At 40.9% G+C, this 22,851-nt stretch overlaps 1 protein-coding gene across 8 annotated transcripts in view; it reads right to left on the minus strand.

Annotated features, from left to right (window-relative positions):
• The window catches only part of FAT1 (FAT atypical cadherin 1), a 289,837-nt gene that overhangs the window by 5,364 nt on the left and 261,622 nt on the right, over positions 1-22,851 (minus strand). For 4 of the 8 annotated variants that reach the window (XM_077279646.1, XM_077279645.1, XM_077279643.1 and 1 more), the window contains 6 exons: positions 20,417-20,574; positions 17,090-17,552; positions 14,674-14,827; positions 14,485-14,595; positions 13,026-13,657; positions 9,130-9,264 (listed from right to left, as the gene is read on the minus strand). In XM_077279646.1, the coding sequence (XP_077135761.1) occupies positions 9,130-9,264; positions 13,026-13,657; positions 14,485-14,595; positions 14,674-14,827; positions 17,090-17,552; positions 20,417-20,574 (1,653 nt within the window). Of the gene's footprint in view, positions 1-313; positions 374-7,462; positions 7,520-9,129; positions 9,265-13,025; positions 13,658-14,484; positions 14,596-14,673; positions 14,828-17,089; positions 17,553-20,416; positions 20,575-22,851 lie in introns of all 8 variants that reach the window. The other 4 variants (XM_077279642.1, XM_077279641.1, XM_077279644.1 and 1 more) reach the window with 2 other exon arrangements.

Raw genomic sequence — 22,851 nt, forward strand, 5'->3', positions numbered from 1 at the left:
AATACACAAACATATGACATACCGCCATCTACTCCATCATAAAACACCATTATTTGCCTATATATGACAGAATCAGTGAAAGGGCAGTCATGCGGAAACATTACGTATATGGTATCAATCTTACGAAATTAAACTAGAACTACTGTAGGTAGGGCCTATATAATAAAACATAAAATGGAAAGATAACAGTACTGGGTGACTATGTTATAACAGAGAAGAACAGGTATCGATATAAAGACATGCATTGTCATATACAATTAATTAGACAGCCAGAATGTAAAGCACAGCAATGATATCACATACACATATATACCTTCATTTTCCACCGTGTCAACAACAGCATTGACAAGGTGTATTACTGTCACAATGGAAGCTTGTAAAAGGTAAGAAGAAAAAAAACACATTAAAATAAGCCTTTGTGGGGAACAATACAACAATTCAGCTCTATATGCGACTGTTTTATTTAAAATGAATGGGTAAAGTCGAGAACCCTATCTGCGCTGACACCAGAGGAGACACGATTCTGTTTCTTGGGTGTATAATTTGAATGGTCAATGCAGATCTTTGCCTCAAACTAGGAAACATTATTTGCCCAAATATTACTTATATAACCTAGTAAGTGATACTATCTGTAGCAATGAACGTTGGTGTTTGACTACACATATGAAACCATTAAAGTATCCCAAGGGTAGAACATCAAGCTCATTGACCTGTGCAACGCAGATTACACATGGTTCTGCATGGTTTTATTATCAGCATCACTGTGAAAGAGAAGTTTTAATCCAGTGTGTACCGCTATGCAAGTGCTCCGAAGGTGGTCCCTAGGGCAGACGAGCTCCTGGCTCTCCACATTACCTTCCATCTTCTCCTGAGGGACAGACTAATTAGAAGCTTCAGTGGTTTCTCAAGAGCAAGGACAGGTAATCCATCCATCGCTGCGGTCATGTGATGAACAATTGAGGATCTAACTGGACGGGAATCACCTTGGCAACATGCTTGGACGCTCTGTGACATGCGCAGTAAGGACTTTGGAAAAGGACTTGCGCAGTGATTCTCTCCACTTCCGCATTCGTCTGACCTCGCATTGGATTGTGGGTGCTAGTGACGTTTTGTGGAGGGTGTGTTCGTCTCTTAGTTACCGGAAAATGCGCGATGTGAATTGGATGATCACAGTTTGTTTATGCAATTCTGTGGGGAACTTTGTTTACAGTTTAGAGGGTTGATCTCCTAACGTTTTAGCGATCGGACCCTATCTACCTTTACTTGGGGGCAGGAGTTGTTGTTCTTATATTTGGTATAGTATTTTGTAGATTTGGATGTTTTTAAATGTATTTATATCATGGTGCCTTCTCTCATTGGTGGTCTATGTAATGGGGGGTGGTGCTTATAGTATTTAATGGTGGTTGGGACATGTGCTTGACTGTGCTTGATAAAGGTTGTTTTAACCGAAACGTCGCCGCAGAGGGCAGAATAAAGATGTAAGTCATTCTTCACTGAACATGCTGGCGCTGTCTTTTCTTTGGAATTGAATTGGACTATACAGCTGGGTTGACCCCCTGGCATTGACGTGCGCTGCACTTTGGCCTATGGAAGGCATAGAGGTAGAGGGTGCGGTTTAACACAATTTCATTTGTTTAGGTAGTTGTGGTAGTCACCACCTTCTGAGCATCTGCAGGTGGAGATTAAACCTGGTTTTTCGTACTGACACATAATAAGGTACAGACCACAGTCATTACAGCTATATTAAAGGCTGCCCCTCTAAAAGTTCAGTAGACCTTGGGATACCACTGCATTGGTGTTCAGCTATGCAGGTGTCCATCATACTGTACTGAGTCAAGCACTAGTTGGGGTAACTGTTCTCAGTTTCGCAGATCGAAGACACTGATCAGCCAATATCCAGTCCTAAGCTGCTGGAGTTTGCCATGAACTTGTCTTATTAAAAAATGGCATCTTTCACCTAACGAGTTTTACCAAATCCAAACAAGTTTTATAGGCCAATGAGTCGTAGTAAGAACGAATACAAAGTGGTGACGGTAGATGGTAGAGGTTCCCACAGACTTGTTAATGAGGGCATCTCTTAAGAAAGCCATCAGATGGTCTCACTGGTGACACTCCTACCAATGTTCTGACTCAGATCTCACGTTCAGCTTTGATTATTTTTTAAATCACCCCTTATACTGTGTGTATGGAAGGCTGCAGATTGAACCTTTGTAGATGTACTGCTTTTTTTTCCTTTTAATGGCTTCATTATTGGAGTTCACACTTTAGCTTTTCACTGTATCTCATTATCACAGAACAGAGAAGGGAAAATCACGGAATAGCAGAAAATATTATCGCATCATTTTCCTTTTTTAACAGCGGAGGGAAGAGAAAAGTATATTGCCTAGCTACATATTGACCATCATTTCATTTTACATGCATACTGTAGTGTATATGAATGGTAGAAGTAATTACTCTGTAATGGACTGTAGTGTTACTATTAACTCCAATATCACAATAAGCACAGTAAACAAGTACCGGAAATTAGAGAATCTACATGAAGTATGAAAGGAGATAAGCATCCAGGACAAGGTATCATTATTCTATATTTAACAGCATGCTAATCACATTTCTGAATATGGCAATCCTATCAACAAGCAAATTCTAGGCAAATACAGAACATAAGGGTCATCATTGAGGTAGTCCACTTTCTCAAGTTGCACAGGCCATATTGCGCTACGCATGTGTAAATTCACAAGCAGCTTGTAATGTAATGCAGTAAAAAGCCTGAGTAGGACTCACTAGCACTTTTTCTTCCCAAGGATTTCAAGGGGAAACTAGATGAACTTAAAATAATTATTCCCATGTTCATAAATAGGTATTTTCGAACAGAACTTGTAAATTCAAGAAATTTTGCACTTTACGGCTTCTTGAGCTGTTAACTTTTTTTGTTTTGTTCACAGCTCTTTGCCCCACCGCATATGTGTTGTGATATTCTTCATATGGAACGCCCTCTCTTTTGGTTTATTTTTACATTCCATAGTAGTTAGATACAGCAACAGAGACTGATGGGACTATAAGAGCGGCAACGATGCAGTGGGAATGTAATCAAGTGAATAATGTCCAAAAAAAAGAAGAAAAAAGGTGGCACTCACCATCCAAATTAAAACAGTCCTTTATTCAGTCCATTAAAATGAGTACAGCGGGGGAGAAGTGGATGCCTTCTGTGGACGATGGCCGTTTCGCGCTGACTGCGCTTCAACGGGTCCTATACCGGTAGTTTTTTCTATACTGGTAAGACCATTCACCCTCTGTTTGTCCGTTTCCGAGAACATTTTAGATCCACAATTACAGGAAAAGGTTCCAGGTGGCTTATTGATCACATGCAAGAAAAGCATGCGGGGAATCCAAACTCATTGATATTTGCAGGATTCAAACAGGTTTCTTTGCCTCCTCAAGGGGGCAATCTCCATAAGATATTTTAGCAAAAGGAGTCCAGATGGATTCTGCACACATGGGCACAGGGTCCCTCTGGACTTAACGATAAAATAGACATGATGATATTTTTGTAGAAGGTTTTTGTTTGTTTTTCGTTTTTAATCTTAATGTATATTGCAAAAGCAAGTTTTTAATGTCTTGTGGTTCATTTTCTGTTTTGTTTGCAAGTTTTCAGTTAGGAAGTGTGACCTTTTGCCCTTCACTAATGTTTGTTAGAATCACCTGTGAGGTATTTCCTTCACTATAATAGGGTACCTCGTCACTTCCTGCCAGTATAGGACCTGTTGAAGTGCAGTCAGCGCGAAACGGCCACAGAAGGCATCCACTTCTTCCCTGCTGTACCCTTTTTAATGGATTGAATAAAGGACTGTTTTAATTTGGATGGTGAGTGCCACCTTTTTTGGACATTATTTGAATATCCCTTTTGGTGTGCACCAGTTTTCCTGCAGTTGTCCGGTGTCCAGCGATACAGGTAGAAGTTGGATTACAGCTGTGACATTCTTTCCTTCTTAATCAAGTGAATACCTTTTTTATTCAATCACATCCCTTCCCTTACTCTTCAGTGTCCAAGACAACACCTTTAAGTGACCCATTAATTACTTTGTGTTTCTGGTTGCTGACGTACGTAGCTCACAGAGCATTGCCTCTCAGCTTCGAGGACTATCTCTCTATGGATGTTGCTGCCTTTGCATGGTCTGTATGCAAGAACTCTCAACAAGCAAATCTATTGAAAATGGAGAGAAACTGAAACGCAAACTTTATGTATAAGTAAAAGTTGTATTTTCAAAAAATAAAAAATAGAAAAAAAAACATAAAACACATCGTATGGAAGTAACAAGTTTGGTAAGAAGAATAGAAGAACGTCACTATAACCCGACTGATCCAGAGAAAGGCAAAAAAAAAAACATGAAATGTGGCATTGCAGTCTAAAGACCTATTAAATGTGGCCCCAAGCCTTTTATTTATACCTACAACTATTAAAGTTGGATATTAGCTCATATCCAAAGCTCAGCATACTATACAGGATAAGCCCAGCAACAGAGCAGCTGTTTAACATTGCTGAGGAATACCCTAAAAACAGCGCTATAATTTGATGACAGAAGTGCTAAACTTCCACACTTCAATTTAGGATCCTTTGGCCACATAATGTCAGTGATGAGATTATAATAGTTCAGGCTGCTGTAAATACAGAATCAAAGCATCGAGTGCATGCCATCCAATCATCCAAAAAAATACACACAAGGATTCACATCAAAATAAATCTTGAGGTGTTGATGTTTAGAGAAAATTGTTGGACTCCATTTCAAATCCAATATTAAGAGGAACTTGTAAGGACCGTTTACCCAAATAAAGGGCCACTTCGGCTTTATAAAACATGGGATTGTGTTTCTAAACATGTCAGTATATTATTTTTCTTTCCCTCGATTACCCCAAATAAGAAGATTAACCATGACATGCTGATGGCTACTAACTCTAAAAAGTCAAAGGGGTGGTACATCTCCCATCCAGTCATGATGGATGTCCCTTTCTGGCCTGAGTGATGGCCCTGTGGCCAGGATAGCCAACCAGTTATTAGCCAACCTTGGTGGCTTCATGCACCGTTAAGTACAATATACAGGCCTTGGCCTCATCTATGCACCGCGCATGCGCCGGATGACATGCTGGTGACACGTCAATAAGTGTCACAGCTGTGATAGTTGCATAGATGATTTGTCAATATCTTTTCTTTTTATGCAGCCAGATTGTCTTACCAAAAGTTTGGAATGATTTTGCTTGAATAGAATAAAAAAAAAGTACAGGACGGACATGGCAACAAGGTAATAGCAATTGCACCTACAGCATATACTAGTACTCGCATAGAAATGATTACGTCGCTGTAAACAGTGTTGTTGCCCACAATAAATGATTAGATTACCCCCAGTCACACTCTCTATGTAGATGCCCAGATTCCCTGCTGATCACATTCATTCACATGTTGAAACCATTTTCTGATAACTTGATACATAAGTGAAACAAGTGATGACTGTTGCACTTTTGCATTCACCAACAGACATAGGAATGGCTACAAATTCAAGAAAAAAATGACTAGTGACCAAAAATACCTTTTCTTCATCACAAATGGAAACATCATAGCTCTGATCACTACATCATGGTCATATGATCACATCTATGCACATTTTAAGATCTTAGGTCTCATTTATATTCATTGGGGCTGATTTACTCAACTACACGCACCAGAAAGGTGTCTCAATTTTGTGCCAATTCATGCTTTGCACAAGATTTATTTTGTGTGTAAGGGCAGAGACAGACTGCTGTATTTCTCACTGTGAGAATCGCACCGCACTGCACGGACTGGCCTGGCACCTCTCCTGAGCAAGACAGCATGATGGATTGCTATGCAGCTGTCAAGCTCGGGTCAGGAGAGGTGCCAGCCAGTACAAGGTTTAAGATGGATTTTCGAGGTTTACGATTCGTTTCTCGCACGAGAAATACGGCAGTCTGTCTCTGCCCTTACACATGTTCTTCGATATGTGCACTCGGGATCGTGACTTTTTGGAAAGCGTGGGAGAAAGGTTGTGGCTTAAATTTCAATCCAGTGAGACAAAATTGTGCCACATTTTGATGTAAAAGCAAAGCAAAATTTCCCCTACATGTGAATGCTTGACGCTGCAAAGCGTTCCTGTGTACTTTATGAGCGAACAATTATCAGACTCTTCTGGCAGAGGCTAATCTCCATGCAGAAAAGGTTGGGCAACTAGAATTCCAACAGTTGGATCGTTCCTTACCCCGACAAAAATCTGTCGGTGTAGTGTCTGGAGGCTTCCATACACATTAGATTGACTGCCAATCCCACCAATATCGAGGGTTCGTCCTACTTTAGCCTAAACTGTATGGGGGTCTCAAAAGGCAATTAAAGGGAACCTGTCATCCCCCCAGGCATTTGTAACTAAAAGAGCCACTTTGTGCAGCACTGATGCTGCATTCTGACAAGGTGACTCTTTTAGTTCGGGTGCCGGGGACGCTAATGAAGGAACAGGAGGCGGCGCCCGGCGTGCAGAGGCCATGAGTGATGGCTGTGAGACGTCTGGATTGGGGGGGAAAGATCTGCCCCCTGGCAATTTCACGGTATGAGGGACAAATTTCAAAAGTGATTCTTGCAGCAGTGCCAGGGACCCGAACTAAAAGAGCCACCTTGTCAGAATACAGCATCAGTGCTGCACAAAGTGGCTCTTTTAGTTACAAACGCCTGGGGGGGAAGGTGACAGGTTCCCTTTAACAAATGGTATAAATTTAGACTAGAATGCATAAAGATTTGCAAGATTTCTCCAACTGCATGATCTGCTAGGAAAAAATTGGCACATTTTAGGACTGTCAAGTCTGAGTTTGCAGTGTCAAAATGTGTAGTATATCAGCCCCAATATCATATTATATTGGCAAAATAAAGTGAGTAAAGTATACAATCACAAAACACAGCACCAAGAATCACAATACTGCACATGGACTCAAAATGGTAAAACTAAAGACAAAAGTACGTAAAGTTAGAATAAACCCAATAAAAGAAAAGCAATAAAGGAAGCAGCATTGCATTCTTATAGATTTTATAATAAGCTGACAAATTTACTCCCTCATATATCTAAAACAAGGTTATTGTATGTCACCGTGATATATAGCACTAAAGTCTCTCTGTAAATCCACATTAACATTAAGCATGAGTAAATGATGTGAAAATCTATATCGCTGATGGCCATAGAATAAATCTGGATATGAGCGATAAAGAGAGAGAGAATTAAGATCAGCTAAAAAACCTGCATGAGGTAGAGAGCGCAGATTGTTTCCGTACATGTCACGGCTCCTGATCTACGCCATTATTCCTCTACGTCTGGACATGAGTCCATGGTTGTATTCCTATACTTTGTGGTTTATTTATGTATATATGTTTTTCATTTTTTACCGCTTCCTTTATTACAAATTCCATCAAACTTACAATGAGCCCCTTGTCAAACTCTGCTCTCGCTCAGAGGTGATTTGATCCATATAGGAACTGTGACCGCAGCATAAGAGAGAAAGGAGACATCTTTACGAGAGACCCATAGGGAGGACAACTGCTGCCTTAAATCTCCCTAGCAGCTTGTTGACCATCTATAGTAGAAATGCTATAAACATGTCATTTTTCATAGTTCAGCAAGTAATTACAGGAGCAGAACAAGAATTAGTACATGATGAACAGCCAAGTCTTCACGAAAGGAAAGAAGGAATGAGGTTGCATCTGTTCCAGTGGGCCAGCATTTAACCTTAACAAGAAGGTTTAATTAACCACTAATCAAGATGAGTGGCTCCTCGAGGGGAGCACCCGAGTATAAGCACTTTATACAAGTGAACTGAATATCAGCATTCTGGTGTTTCTGCAGAGGAAGAGTACAATATGTCTTTCTTAGCTTAATTTCAAAAGGTCTTGAAAATAAACATATGTAAAATGTACAACGAGCTCTAGAACCGTGAAAAGATGATGTGAGGCTTCCTATGAAAACAATTTTTTTGACATTTAATAAAAAAGACTAAAGATCTCTGCAGAGATTAAAGTACTTATAAAAAAAGAGCATACCGTAGGTAATATAATATTGTGATGATACACAAACTGTGACAAGGAAGGTAAAGGCATAGTTACATAGTTACGTAGGTTAAAAAAAGACCTAAACCCTTCAAATTCAACCTTTCTCCACCAATTGTGCATTTTGTCACTAATTTAGCTATAACCCGCAATGTTATGTGTATCAAGGAAATTGTCCAGCCCTTACAAAGCTGTTATAGTGTCGGCCATTACTACCTCTTGTGGTCGGCATTCCACAGTCTGATGCTCTAACTGCTGTAAAGAACCCTTTCCTGTTTAGCTGCCGGAATTAACTTTCTTCCACCCGTAATGAGTGCCCCCTAGTCCTCAGTATGGTCTTTGGAAAGAAAAGTCATGTGCCGGTGTTTTGTACTGACCACCATATATTGATACATGTAGATGAGATCTCCTCTGTGTCGTCTTTTTTCTAAGCTAAACAAGCCCAACTTTTCCAACCTCTCCTCATATGAGAGGCCTTCCATCCCATGTAATAATCTAGTTGCCCGTCGTTGAACTGATTCTAACTTCTGGATAAGTGATTGATACATGTATATGTGCTAAATGGGTACTCCTGGACATAGGTGGTCTCATTGCTGCCAGTATCGGTGACTGTGCCTGGTACTGCAGGTCTGCCCGAATCAAGTGCTTGGAACTGAACATCAGTATCAGGCATAGCACACTGGATGTGAACAATGAAAGGTAGGTATTTGTCAGGAGTCCGGGCAACTCTACCAATCATGCATTGATGGCCCTAGTTCAGTCTGTAAAACCCATGGAAGTAGTTGATTTTTCTCTTGAAGGTTTCTTCTTCTCCCGATTAGCCATTAACTCTTTACCTTCACGAAGTACCACATAGTATAATAATTGGAGTCATATAATTTCACATAAAGAGAACAATATAATTTTAGGGCCAAAAAATAACATTTAGTTTATCAGATACATCTCCAAAATCCACAAGTTTCACACAGTCCAGCTGAATAGAGAAAGTTTTCTATAGCCAATGTCAAATGCATATGTCTGCAAAAACATAATCTCATACATACCATTATCATCACAGGATTCAGATTGGAAGGAGCTAAGAGACTGAATCTCAGACATGCTCTCCCGAGGATTGTACAGATGACAAGGCTTTTCATCCAGAGATTTCTTTGAAAGACACAGGTCAAGATCAACTTTAGCTGAAAGCGCAAAAAGAGATACAATGTCACAATGTTAAGGACACTCAATTAATATGATCTACCTTTGATCATTTCCCAAAGGGCTGTCTGTAGCTGTTCAATTCAAGCAAAGCAGCAATAAAATATGTTTCAAAGTAACAATCACAGAATTACTTTCAAATGAAATAATAATTGAAATGACACAACACAGAGAACAAATCTCCAAGGCAGAAAGAAAGCAATTTGGTTCAATGGTTTTCGGAGATTACATGTGCATAACAGTGCGTCGCTCTTCGGGGGATTATTGCCTACTTTAAATGGGATAGAAAACATAGATATTGTAACATTGCAAATATTGAGCTCCTGAAAGCCGAGATAAGAGAATTGTTAAAAAGCCAACTGGAAAAATGTATAAATACAACCTCAAATCTATGTGACATAATTAAGTGTATCCTTTATTAATAAAGGAGACCCATAGGGAATGAATGGACCAGAGGTCAAGCATGCGCACTGAGGCTCCATTCTAATGGGGATTAATCTGCCCTGTTCTGACGACTAGTATGAGTCCCAGCGATCGGACCCCAATGATCGACTAGTTATCATCTATCCAATAATAGGTGCCCGGCCTTTGGTTACAAGTCTGCAGTTACTCTATGTGACTGCAGGCTTGTGAATCCTCACATTGCGTGCTGTGAGGATACTCCAGAGACAGCGCCAGGAGCAGCGAGCACGTGACTGCAACTATGATTAGCATGAGTCTGGTCACATGCCGATAGGTGCAGCCTTGAACAACACAAGTGCATTGATCGAGGCCAGACACGTCTAGTTGAAATGTAGCTGAAAGTATGGAAATCACTGCTCACTGCACCGGAGAATCCTCACAGCGTGCAGGATTAACCCCTATAAGCTTATGAATCAATTATATGAAACCACAGTACTCATGCATAATTGCTAACCAGAAAAGAATGCTGTAGATAAGCCCCTGATGCCGGTGGCCCCAGTTTATAGGGCCAAAATTAGGTGACAGATTCCCTTTAAGAAACTTGAGTTTATGGTTTAGAGAAATTTATTGTTGAATAAGATGCAAGTGCTCCGCTGCCTGTTTTCCCTATTCCCCGTTCGTCACTTGTCTCCGGTCAGTGATTAACATAGTAACATAGTTATTAAGGTTGAAGGAAGACTAAGTCCATCTAGTTCAACCCATAGCCTAACCTAACATGCCCTAACATGTTGATCGAGAGGAAGGCAAAAAAAAACCCATGTGGCAAAGAGTAAGCTCCACATTAGGGAAAAAAAATCCTTTCCCGACTCCACATACAGCAATCAGACTAGTTCCCTGGATCAACACCCTATCAAGGAATCTAGTATATATAACCTGTAACATTATACTTTTCAAGAAAGGCATCCAGTCCCCTCTTAAATTTAAGTAATGAATCACTCATTACAACATCATACGGCAGAGAGTTCCATAGTCTCACTGCTCTTACAGTAAAGAATCCGCGTCTGTTATTATGCTTAAACCTTCTTTCCTCCAGACGTAGAGGATGCCCCCTTGTCCCTGTCTCAGGTCTATGATTATAAAGATCATCAGAAAGGTCTCTGTACTGTCCCCTCATATATTTATACATTAAAATAAGATCACCCCTTAGCCTTTGTTATTCCAAACTAAATAGCCGCAAGTGTAATAACCTATCTTGGTATTGCAGACCCCCCAGTCCTCTAATAACCTTGGTCGCTCTTCTCTGCACCCGCTCCAGTTCAGCTATGTCTTTCTTATACACCGGAGACCAGAACTGTACACAGTATTCTAAGTGTGGTCGAACTAGTGACTTGTATAGAGGTAAAATTATGTTCTCCTCATGAGCATCTATGCCTCTTTTAATGCATCCCATTATTTTATTTGCCTTTGTAGCAGCTGCCTGACACTGGCCACTGAATGTGAGTTTGTCATCCACCCATACACCCAGGTCTTTTTCATTGACGGTTTTGCCCAGAGTTTTAGAATTAAGCACAAAGTTATACATCTTATTACTTCTACCCAAGTGTATGACCTTACATTTATCCCCTTTAAAGCTCATTTGCCATTTATCAGCCCAAGCTTCTAGTTTACATAAATCATCCTGTAATATAAAATTGTCCTCCCTTGTATTGATTACCCTGCAGAGTTTAGTGTCATCTGCAAATATTGAAATTCTACTCTGAATGCCCCCTACAAGGTCATTAATAAATATGTTAAAAAGAAGAGGATCCAATACTGACCCCTGTGGTACTCCACTGCTAACCACGACCCAGTCCGAGTGTGCTCCATTAATAACCACCCTTTGTTTCTTATCCCCGAGCCAGCTCGTAACCCACTTACACATATTTTCCCCTATCCCCATTATTCTCATTTTATGCATCAACCTTTTGTGTGGCACCGTATCAAAAGCTTTTGAAAAGTCCATATACACTACATCCACTGGGTTCCCTTGGTCCAGTACGGAACTTACCTCTTCATAGAAATTGATCAGATTAGTCTGACAGGAAAGGTCCTTAGTAAACCCATGTTGGTATTGGGTCATGAGGTTATTCCTCTTTAGATACGCTAGCATGTCACTCTTCTTTCACTGACCTGCCTCTCCTGTGCAGTACCTGGCCCAAGCGCCTTCATTCCTCAGGGGTGGTGTACGCACCGTAAGGTCCTGACACAGATGTCAGTCACAATCTGTAGACCGTGCCAGACCCTGATCAACTGCTTCACTCCCGCTACTCGTTCCCGCGCACGTGTGGTTCATGTGCATAACAATTCAACAGAAATGTTTTCTAAACCATAAACCCAGATTGCTAAAATCATAGTGTTGTTGTAATCAGCATTACATAAATGCCTTTAGCTTGGAGTGGAAAAACCGGATGACAACTTAGTATTGAATAAGATAAGTCTAACTTGGACAGCTTTCCACATTTTGAGAAGCCACAAAGCAGAGAAGACTGATATGAAGGAATGAAGAAGGCCCTCTATAGTCACGTAACCTCTCAGAGCTAAGAACCAGCGTACATCCTGTGCGGAAACCCTCTGAGGCTATCTAACGGAAGATGACTGATGAAGCTGGTCGATAATACCAATTATATATGTTGTGTCTTGTATTGTTTCTTCTCTTTCTTCCTATATACACGGGGTCTTATAACTGACGACACATAAGACATGACCTAGTAAAAAGACTTCCCTTATTTCTTTTACAAGTGTATTTAAAACCTTTAATGCACTAGAATTCTTCACTTTTTTAACCAATATTATATCATTTTTTTCTCATAAATAACCATCTGTTGGCAGGCAGGACATATGCCCTGATTTTATTCTTTCGAGATATAGAATATATCCCAATCTATGCATTGTTTTAGTCCAGCTTAAAAGGGCATTCTCATCTTAATTATTGGAACCTTATGGGCCCACCTCTGACGAGATTGTGCGTGTTCAAGGTGGTTTGGCTGTAGGCAATGGGCCCACCTCTGGACCCATCATCTAAGCAGGAGAGCATTTCACAATAGACACTTTCTGCATATAATTTAATGGAGCGGTGAGGCCTTTGCATACAGTCCTCTCTATTACAGTCTCTAATAGTCCCATAACTCCAATGCTTAAGAATTGCGCATCCACAGTCATCTCTTAGGAACTGACATGAATTCGGATATATGGATCTTAACAGTCTCATTATCGAGTTAGATAAGGAGGCCAATTTGGTATAACTAGCAATTGCACAGAAAATAAAAATCTATGAAATTCGTAAAATAAGATACATACTCACCATCATAGTCAAAATCCCAGTTTGGCTTTTGTATGGAGTCACTGTCAGATGGAGAATTGGATGGAGGAGGAGGTGGCAGATTTGGAGCAACGCTGCACACTGCTACTGCCTTTCTATGTCCATGCACAGAGTCCGGATTGAAAGTGCTGAACTCTGGATGCTCTGGAATGGTGGATCCCTCAAAGGAGTTTCGATCCAGGTTATTTCTAGAGTCACTAGGAATGCTTGGAGTGTAGGATATAGGCCTTACCGGCACCTGGGGTGGAATATCAGAGTAGATATTCTTGTTCACTTTAGGATCTAAAAATGGTCTCTGTAAAAATGCTGAAGTAGTCCCGCAGTGTTTGTCTTCCGGCTCTTGCTGTCTCTTTTTCTTTTTACGGACTACTAATCGGCAGACAACAAAGAATACAGCAACACAGAAAATCCCTGCTACGAAGACAATAATCCCAATGACCTCAGCCAGGCCAATATTCCAGGAGGTGGAGACATATTTATTCATGGCAATCTCCGTACAGTGCTTTCCACCATATCCAGCACTACAGGTACAGTTGTAAGAACCGTAGGTATTTTCACAAAGGGCTCCATTAGAACATGGGTTTTCCTGGCATTCATCAATGTCACCAATGCACCTACAAATATGAAAATGAGTCGAGATAAATCACTGTTATTGGTTAGGAACGTGGTCATGTAAATTGTGCAGAAGATTTTCACATTAGACGATGGCTTGTGTGAAGGTTTCTTTTTTAAATGTCACGTTGACCGCGACTGATGACTACAGTAATGGCAAGTGGCTCCATACAGAAATACATACGAAAAAGCCGCCTGCAGACAAATATTATTGAATGGTGTAATTCAGAGTTATGCAAACGAGCTTATAAAACGCCATCTTCTAGATCTGTAAAATCACATTAAGGAGTAAATGTAAAGTACTGTAAAATTCCATGATTTCTCGGTCAGGGCAATAAACTTAGGTCCATTTACACTGTGAGATTATCATGAATTAGCCGCCTTAGGAATGTTCATTTCATAATATTCGTGCAGTCCAAAAGGGCTGCTGATCCCCCAATAAATGAGCAAAATGAGCTTTCATCGGGTGAAATGATCACTGCACAAGTTCACCTCTCTCAGCAGCACGTCATCCTGTGTAAGGAGAACATGTGCTGCCGAGAACAATGGCAGCCTACGTGACAGATCTATTCCAGATCTCTCAGCATACATCTGAAGAGCAGCCCGCTTACGCAGAATTTTGAACATCCAGTTGTCAAATTATTCCTAAATTTCTAGTAAAAATAAAAAACAGCACAAATTGCTATTTTTTAAGAATAGGCGCTCCAAAATTGTTATTTTATAGGGAATGTGTTTACTGAAACAGACGAGTCAGGGGTGCTGTTAGGTCTGCATTAAAACAATAATGCTAAAACTAGATAACCTAAAAAGCCGTAATTAAAATCTATACCTTTCTCCATGGAAACCCAATTCACATTCGCATACTGGACCATCTAAACTGTCTATGCATTTACCACTATTCTTGCAAGGATTATCTTTGCAGTATGGACCCAACTGGCACCTGCAACACAAAGATATTTATGTATCTTTCATGATGTGTTATGTTTCTATGACAAAATCAGTCACAATTAGCACTCACCTCTCGCCGCTGTACTCCCCTCTGCATTTGCAGAAATAATCATCCTTCACCACAATGCATGTTCCACCATACAGGCAGGGGTTGGTGGCACAGGGATTGATGGCAATCTCACAATGTGTGCCCATAAACATTGATGTACATTTACAGTAGTAACCTGAGAACAAACATGAACAATGGGTGAAGAGGGGTCACTGATTATATAGATTTTTTTGAGTACAGGACGCACTTTTTAGCAAGGTAACATTGATTTTGCTTGAACCAAAACCTGCAATATTCATCCTTTATAGTGTGGAAATTAGAATAACTTCTACTGAAGTGTACAGCTGGCTATATTGTGTATAAGGATGTTAAGGGGCAGAAATGAAGACCTTACACATGTAAGACACCAGGCACATAGCAGATTCCACAATAAATGTACTCATGCTCTATATGAACTGTGGTACAAGACATCCAAATTAAACTGTATTGGTACCTTGTTATGTCACTGTGGTGGACAGTATATAATGCCCTTTATTTTTTTGGTACAACCCTCCTAATATACAGGTACCACTTTGGAATAAATAATTACCCCCTCTTCTACCCTAGAGCACCAAGAAACAAGCACAACTGTAATCCAGCAATGTTAGTGACATTACAACCTTCCCATTTTTTTGGAGGGGGGTAAGGTGTTTAAGGTGTTGAATGGAATTTAAGCTGAAAACATCATGCTGTAGGGGTTAAAACACAGATTTCAGAGAAGTTTTGTTTGATTGCAATGATTGGTTTAGCACCAGGGGCTTATTAATGTTACGACCCATCAGCTCCTGCCTCCTGGACCAGCAACGCCCCCTCCTGTGACAGGCAGCTCACTGTCTATGGACTTCGCACATGGAGAGCCTGGTGTGGGTGTGGATTGGTTTCTCAGCTCTGCTGCATTGCTAAATCTAAAAGTTCTGATTGTATCAGTATGGCTGCACCCAGTAATCTAAGTGATATATTGTTGGATTCAGCTTCTATTTGCCTACATTAGGCTGCTCTCAGATGAGGCAGCAAAAATCTGCTGACAGATTCCCTTTTAATTGTGGGTCACGAGCAGAGAAGATGAAAATAATTGGAGGTTCTACAGTAGAAAGAAGTAAGAAACTTGGAGGCACAGAGAATAAAGTCCTGACTCTTAACCATAACCCCCTTATATAAAGCAAATAGAATACATGTTTCTAAAGTGAATGGATACCCACTGTCAATGTGATCTGAAAATCCAATATCTATCAAGAAATCAGATGTTAAAATCAATGTATCCTAATAAGTTGTCAATGCCCAGAGACTCCAGTACAAAACCCTAACCATGACGTACAAAGCCATCCACAACCTGTCTCCTCCTTACATCTGCGACCTCATCTCCCGGTACTTTCCTACACGCAACCTCCGATCCTCACAAGATCTCCTTCTCTACTCCCCTCTAATCTCCTCTTCCCACAATCGCATACAAGATTTCTCTCGCGTATCACCCCTACTCTGGAACCCTCTACCACAACACATCAGACTCTCGCCCACCATCGAAACCTTCAAAAAGAATCTGAAGACCCACCTCTTCCGACAAGCCTACAACCTGCAGTAACCACTGATCGACCAAACCGCTGCATGACCAGCTCTACCCTCACCTACTGTATTCTCACCCATCCCTTGTAGATTGTGAGCCTTCGCGGGCAGGGTCCTCTCTCCTACTGTACCAGTTATGACTTGTATTGTTCAAGATTATTGTACTTGTTATTATGTATACCCCTCCTCACTTGTAAAGCGCCATGGAATAAATGGCGCTATAACAATAAATAATAATAATAATAATAATGGTGGTAAGGGCTTTGACACAACCAGCCATATTCTGCCCTTTACTGAAAAATGCCTCTTGTCTAACAAAAATGTCAGTCCTGCTAAAAGCCTCTTTAGTACGCTACAGATATATCACACACATCATGAGTCAATATTTTATAAAACATATGGTCAGTGACATTAATTACTTCTTTTTGGATGAGGATGAAGACTTAGGACACAACATTATAAATGCAGATTTCTGGTGTTCAGCACTGATCTTTTTCCGTGTGCCGTATTGCTTCAACCTTCCCTTAAATAAAATCAGTATTGCATTGTGGCCCCATTAATATTTTAACAATAGCGCTATTAAAATGAAGAATCGGTTGTTTTATGTCTGATCGTATGCAAGGCTCTAGATAAAAACTGAAGATAGATTTTCTCATCTAGACTTTACTGCACAAAAGGGAACATGTTGTACTGTTGGAAATCAGCAGTTTTGGAATATACGACCTCTTATGTGCAGTGTTAAATAACACTAACAGATAAACACAGTTATGCTATATTCCTAGGTCATTTATGCTATATATTTCGAGTCATTTGTAATCAAAAATACAATTCGACTCACCTCCACTGGGCAAGAGGGAGCATACCCCACCATTGTGGCAAGGATTGCCGGAGCAGGCATCAGCAGCGGTCAGCGAACATCCTACAGAAACATCCACGGATTCATCTATATGTACCAAGCCTTTTAACTTAGAATGAAGAGGGAGCTCCTGGCCATTGAGGACAACAGAGTCCATACAACCTCGAAAACCATTGGTAACTGGCAAATTTCTTCCATGTTTAGACCCTTGCTGACGTATGTGGCCTCCAAAATACACATAGTTGTCAAGGTTGAGAGTCCTCAGTGTTCCTGGTGCTGTACCGGATGCAGTATGGACACGATCCAAGACCAGCCTGGCGTAGTTACCATCAACCTCTAAAGACACCGTGTGCCACTGGCCATCATTAACATGGATACTTTGGACAGACACTATGCCAGGACCGCTGCCACAATCAAATTTATACTGCAACTTTCCACCATGAATCTAAAAGGAGGCAAACATTCAGGGGATTAGGTCAGGTTTCAACAAACTTATCAAACTAAACATTAAATTAAACCTTCATGACTGTGTATGATCCAAGGGTATATATTAAAATGTAGATGCCATAAAAGACTCCTCCACACATTTGTTTACCTTCAAACTCTTAGGAGTTTGCCCTACAATTTTAGCCACTGCCCAAGGAGTCAAACATCACAACACTTGTCCAAGTATGAGATGGAGAGAAATAATCTAATCTAAAACAAAATTTCCACCCATAACATTAAAAATTGGATACAAGTAAAAACCTGATACTACTGATGTTTTCCTAAAGATTATGTACTAATGGATGATATTCAAAGAGTTCCTCTCAGGAACAGTAACTATACATTTCTCATGTGTAGTCACCCTTAACGGTGGCCTCCATTTACTTGTGGCTGCCTCCTCTTCTCAGATCAGTGTTTTGGACTCCGTGATTCCAAGATGACCTCGTAAGTGACGTGGGGACGCAAGTACTAAGGAGGAGCTTCCCTTGTCTTTCCTGTGCTGTGAGATAGGAAATGCTGGGAAGGAATCATTTACACATTCCTTCGCACTCCCCCTTGTACAAGTGAAATTTATCTTGTGGAGGCTCGTGTCTCTGCAATATAAATAGACAAGCTGCGGTCTGAAAAGACGTGCCGAATGTCCATCTCCGCAAGTAAGCTGTGGGCATCTCTGGATGCATCCACTATGCTGTAACATCTGGATGCGGCGGGTTGGATGCTGCGCAAGTCCGTAGTGTGCAACCCGTAGCGTTTACTGACCATGTGCACCTACTACCATATCTTGGAAGCAGGAGGAAAAGATTGCCCAATTTGAGCAGAGGACGCAGCAAGAGACAAATGTGACTATACATGAGTACTTCATAGTAATTTTTTAAGTACCAAGGTAAAGGGTTAAAGTTTCTTTGATATACAACTTTGGATGTGGAAATCTCCTTAAAAAAAGCAAGTAATAATGGAATGACAAATTGCTAAGAGATTTCATAGTATTCTGAACGGTGGGGGTCTAACCTCCGAGACCATCACTGATCTAGAAATCGGTATATACTCTGCGCACCTGCACTGGCAGCCATTCACTGTGCAGGAGTATGTGGCACTGTTCCACTTAAGTGGATAGGGCTGTGTTGTAGTGTAAAGGAGTCACCAGTAAAGGAGCCAATGTCCCTTTTGGTCCTGCGAGATAACGTTCTTTATTTCCTGAAGTGCATATGGGATATACAATGACCTCTTAATAGTCACAGTACTGTAGCTGGCATATAACAGCTGGGGAAGAACCCAGTTTTTGCACTGAGTTAGCCTCCGCTCACTGCCACTCAATGCACTGAATACTAATTTTTCAGAAATGGTAACAAGCAATTCAATGAAACGTCAATCAAGTCACGTTTTATAAAAGAGCATCAGGGAGAGTGATGGCGGTGTCATGTGAGACAAGTCCCATACTGACGGGCTCTTGTGTGCGCCAGGAACTGGTCAGACCTGTCAGGAAGGATCAGGAAGATGGCACTTGGCTGTGAATGAGCTTGATGAGCCTGCATATACATCGGCAGAGGAAAATCACATTGTCACAGTTTTGTAAATAAAGCTAATCAACGCTGAACGCTGCAGTGACACAAACTAATAACGCTTTATTCACCGGCTAGGTCTCCAGCAGCGCTGCTATCAGGTAATGATAAATGTTCCCCCCCTGCACAATAATGGAAATGCAAATTCACAGAAAACACAAACAAGTTCATGCCTTTTATATATAAAAAAAGGGAAAATGACAAGTGAGCAAATAAGAAAATACAATTCATTTTCATATGAACACTTCAGCAGTCATAGCCTCAGAGATGAAGAACAATGAGCAGGCATGTCACATTGTATCCCCCACCGCCAGCTTCAAAATTGCACTGTCTAGATTTTGACTGCTGGATTGATATGGCGCCCTCTTTTGCAATCACGAATGTTACAAATCCCCTTCGGCTCTACTTGAAATTTCCTTTTTAAATGAAGGAACAGTATTCAGAGCTCCTTCGCTGATTAACAAGATAATCCAAGTTCTCAAAGTGGCAGCTTAAGTAACACGGGTACGGATTCACAGCAAATGACAACAAGGCCGCAATCTACATCTTCTCAAATGGGTTTTACAGGACTTTGACCCCCTAAGGATGAAGCCACTTTTAATTTTAATGCCTTTGTTTCTTCCCTTTTTTTGTAATAGGAGTACTAACATAGTAGAAAAGGGGCACTTCGATAGGACCACAGCTGTTAAGACTACCCATCGGCACCCTACATCTAGCTAGCAAGGAGACAGGAGCCCTTTCTGCAAGGGGTAGAATGGAGTCAAGGAGAGACAGTCTCAATCTTACTTCTGGCTTGAATGTACAATACTTTAAGATGCAAATATTCACGAGGAGCATGAGAAGGTCAGAAATTATGAAATTATGGTAACTTTAGTTAAGTCAGGTAGGAGAGCCAGTGCCACCATGGGCTATAGACGTGTGTTCTCCATGTATTTAATACAGCTTTCAGATCACTAATGAATTGGATGGATGGATGGATGGATGGATGGATGGATGGATGGATGGATGGATAGATAGATAGATAGATAGATAGACAGACAGACAGACATAGATTTCTACACTGAGGTCACAGCTAGTATTGAGGTTCTGCTATTGCTCCATTCCAGTGAAAGCAGCACCAATCCCCGTCGTACCTGGCGCAGCTGCTACAAATATAAGGCATGGCACCATTCAATCAGCTGATCGGAGGGGGAGCATCAACAATAAAATATTCTACATAAATGTAACAGTAATCTCCAACAACGACCTGCGGCATAAGACTCACCTCCAGAATGCTGTAGTCGGTTTCTTTGGCGTACATGACAACTGCATGTGCAGAATAGGTTCTGAGCTTCATGGTAAGTTTCATTTCTTCCTTGTTCTCATTTTCCAGTAGTCTGTATTTTATATAGCTGCTGCCAGTAAATGTGACTGATGAGGCAACTAAGAAGAAAACAGAAATATATTTCAGCGTTGCGAATTTCATTTGGTGTTCCTATGATGGCAACTAATGCACCATAAGCATCATTCACAGCCGATCCCAGCTCCAAAGTGAAAAATCAATCAACGACGAGAACTATATATTATTTATAATGACTAAGAGTAGCCCAGTTCCTTGGTCTTATACCCCAGGGCATAGGCTATATTTCTGGATACGAGCCTAAAAGCCGTATCCAAAAGGTGAATGAACATAAGTCAATGCCTATCAAATCTCAGCAACACATGGCCAAAATGACCCACAGAAAAATGGACGGATAAAAGGAATGGCTTTCCTACTTTAGTCTTCTTACATCTTAGGCATTACTACAATTTTAGGAAACACATCTTAAATTAAAGGTGGATGCCAACTGGACAGTTCTCTGTACCCTTACCATTAACTTGTGCCCACAGCACATTGTGTGACCCATCAAATCATGCCTTAAAGGAGTTCTCTCATAAACAATGTAGATCACCTAACCGCAGGATGCCCGCTTGACCCCCATGGATCACAATAATAGGGACCCATGTCCCATATGTAAATGTTCCATTCAGTCTATAGGAATGATGGCAGCACATGCCCGCTAGTTCTCCATTCACACAGGGGACTTTGAGCCACTACATTTTTGGATCTGTCACAAATCATATATTTATCATCATGTAGATAGATGATAAATGTTGTTTATAGAACAACCCCTTTAACAATGTCCAGAACTTAAATAAAAGTGATTACCAGCTTTACTAGCACGTTACAATCTATACTTAGACATATGATGAGAGACACAAGGTCACTAATTACGTGTACTTAGCCATATGGTTGTAACCAAAGGCACATGCCGCAACTGAAATGCTTAAGCGGTGTCCTTTTATCTGTCACATTATGTCTAAATCTGAATTTTAACATGTGCCAATAATGCTGGAAATCACGATTACTCCAAGGGTTGGCCGAACGTCTATTTCTTCCATATGGAAGCTGTACTGCGCCAAATGCGGGACATGGGCGCAGGAGCATCAGGCACGGTGAGCTGCTTAACTTCTCTCCTCGTCTACAAAAAAAACGGATTTAAAAAGGATGGAGCAAATTTATAGCCCCAGTCTTAATAACTAAGAGAACACAAATGTATTCACATGGAGAGTTACACTATCTATCCAAGTTTTAGCTGTATAATACAAATGTTCCAAGGGATTTGGACTCCACTGTCTTAGTGATGCATTGTCCCAGGTTGATTCACCAATGCTGTGCTGGCCACCGCCATCAGCAGATCTAACACCCTGTGACTTCTTTCTATGGAGATAAATCCAGGACTCAGGATCTGTCCCTCCAGCGACAGGACCTGAACGAGCAGAGACAACACATCAGTGAACATGTGGACATGCTGGCCAGTGTCTGACAGAGCTGGACTTCCGCCTAGACATTGCCCGTGTCACCAATGGAAATCACTTTGAATATTGGTAGTGTAGTAGCTAAAGCTTGGAAATTTAGAAATTGTGTTTTCATGTCAATAAATTTGTGCTTTGCTCTCTAGGGTATCAATACCGAGGCTTTAATTCAACCTTTTTGATTCACCCTGTATAGATAAGCCCAATGACTGCACTGTGATGTCAGTAAAAGCCCCGCTGTCCTCAGCAGAGGTAATGCCACCCATATCATGCCGTATATAGAACACTGCTAATCTAATTTATTTGGACAGAGCTGTTCCTCATGTACGTACCATTCCATGTAGTAAATGCTTGCCTGTTCACCATGTGAAAGATTATTTTTTTTTTAATAATTGTCTCCAAGATAGAAAGTTATGAAAAATAAATTGTCACTCCTAATCTTCAATTGTGTAAAAGACAAACAAACAAAAAAAAGTATGTAAGTGGTCTCCAAGCGCCTGCCTTTTTCATGCTATTTGTCTGCACCGATATGGTAACCTACTCATTTGGAGTACAGATGATGGCTGTGAAAGGCTCAGCTGAGCTTGTGCCTCTCAGAAGCTCTGGGGATAAGCTGCAGCACTCGGGGGAGTAGGAGTAGGCGGAGAAGATTCATCCGCCACACCTAAGTATGCGCGTACGGATCTCCTGTCTCCGAGTCTGACGGCCACTCATTTATAGAAGTGCTGAGCTCCCAGGACTTCAGCACTCGGTGATCAGAGAGATCTGTGCTGTATAGTCACCTCTCTTTTCCTGGGAGCAAGACAGGGCTATATCTAGTACTCCAAATGATCACCTCTTTGAGGAGACTACCCTGTAGAAGAC

This window comes from Ranitomeya variabilis, chromosome 1 (genome assembly GCF_051348905.1).
Source record: "Ranitomeya variabilis isolate aRanVar5 chromosome 1, aRanVar5.hap1, whole genome shotgun sequence".
NCBI lineage: Eukaryota > Metazoa > Chordata > Amphibia > Anura > Dendrobatidae > Ranitomeya > Ranitomeya variabilis.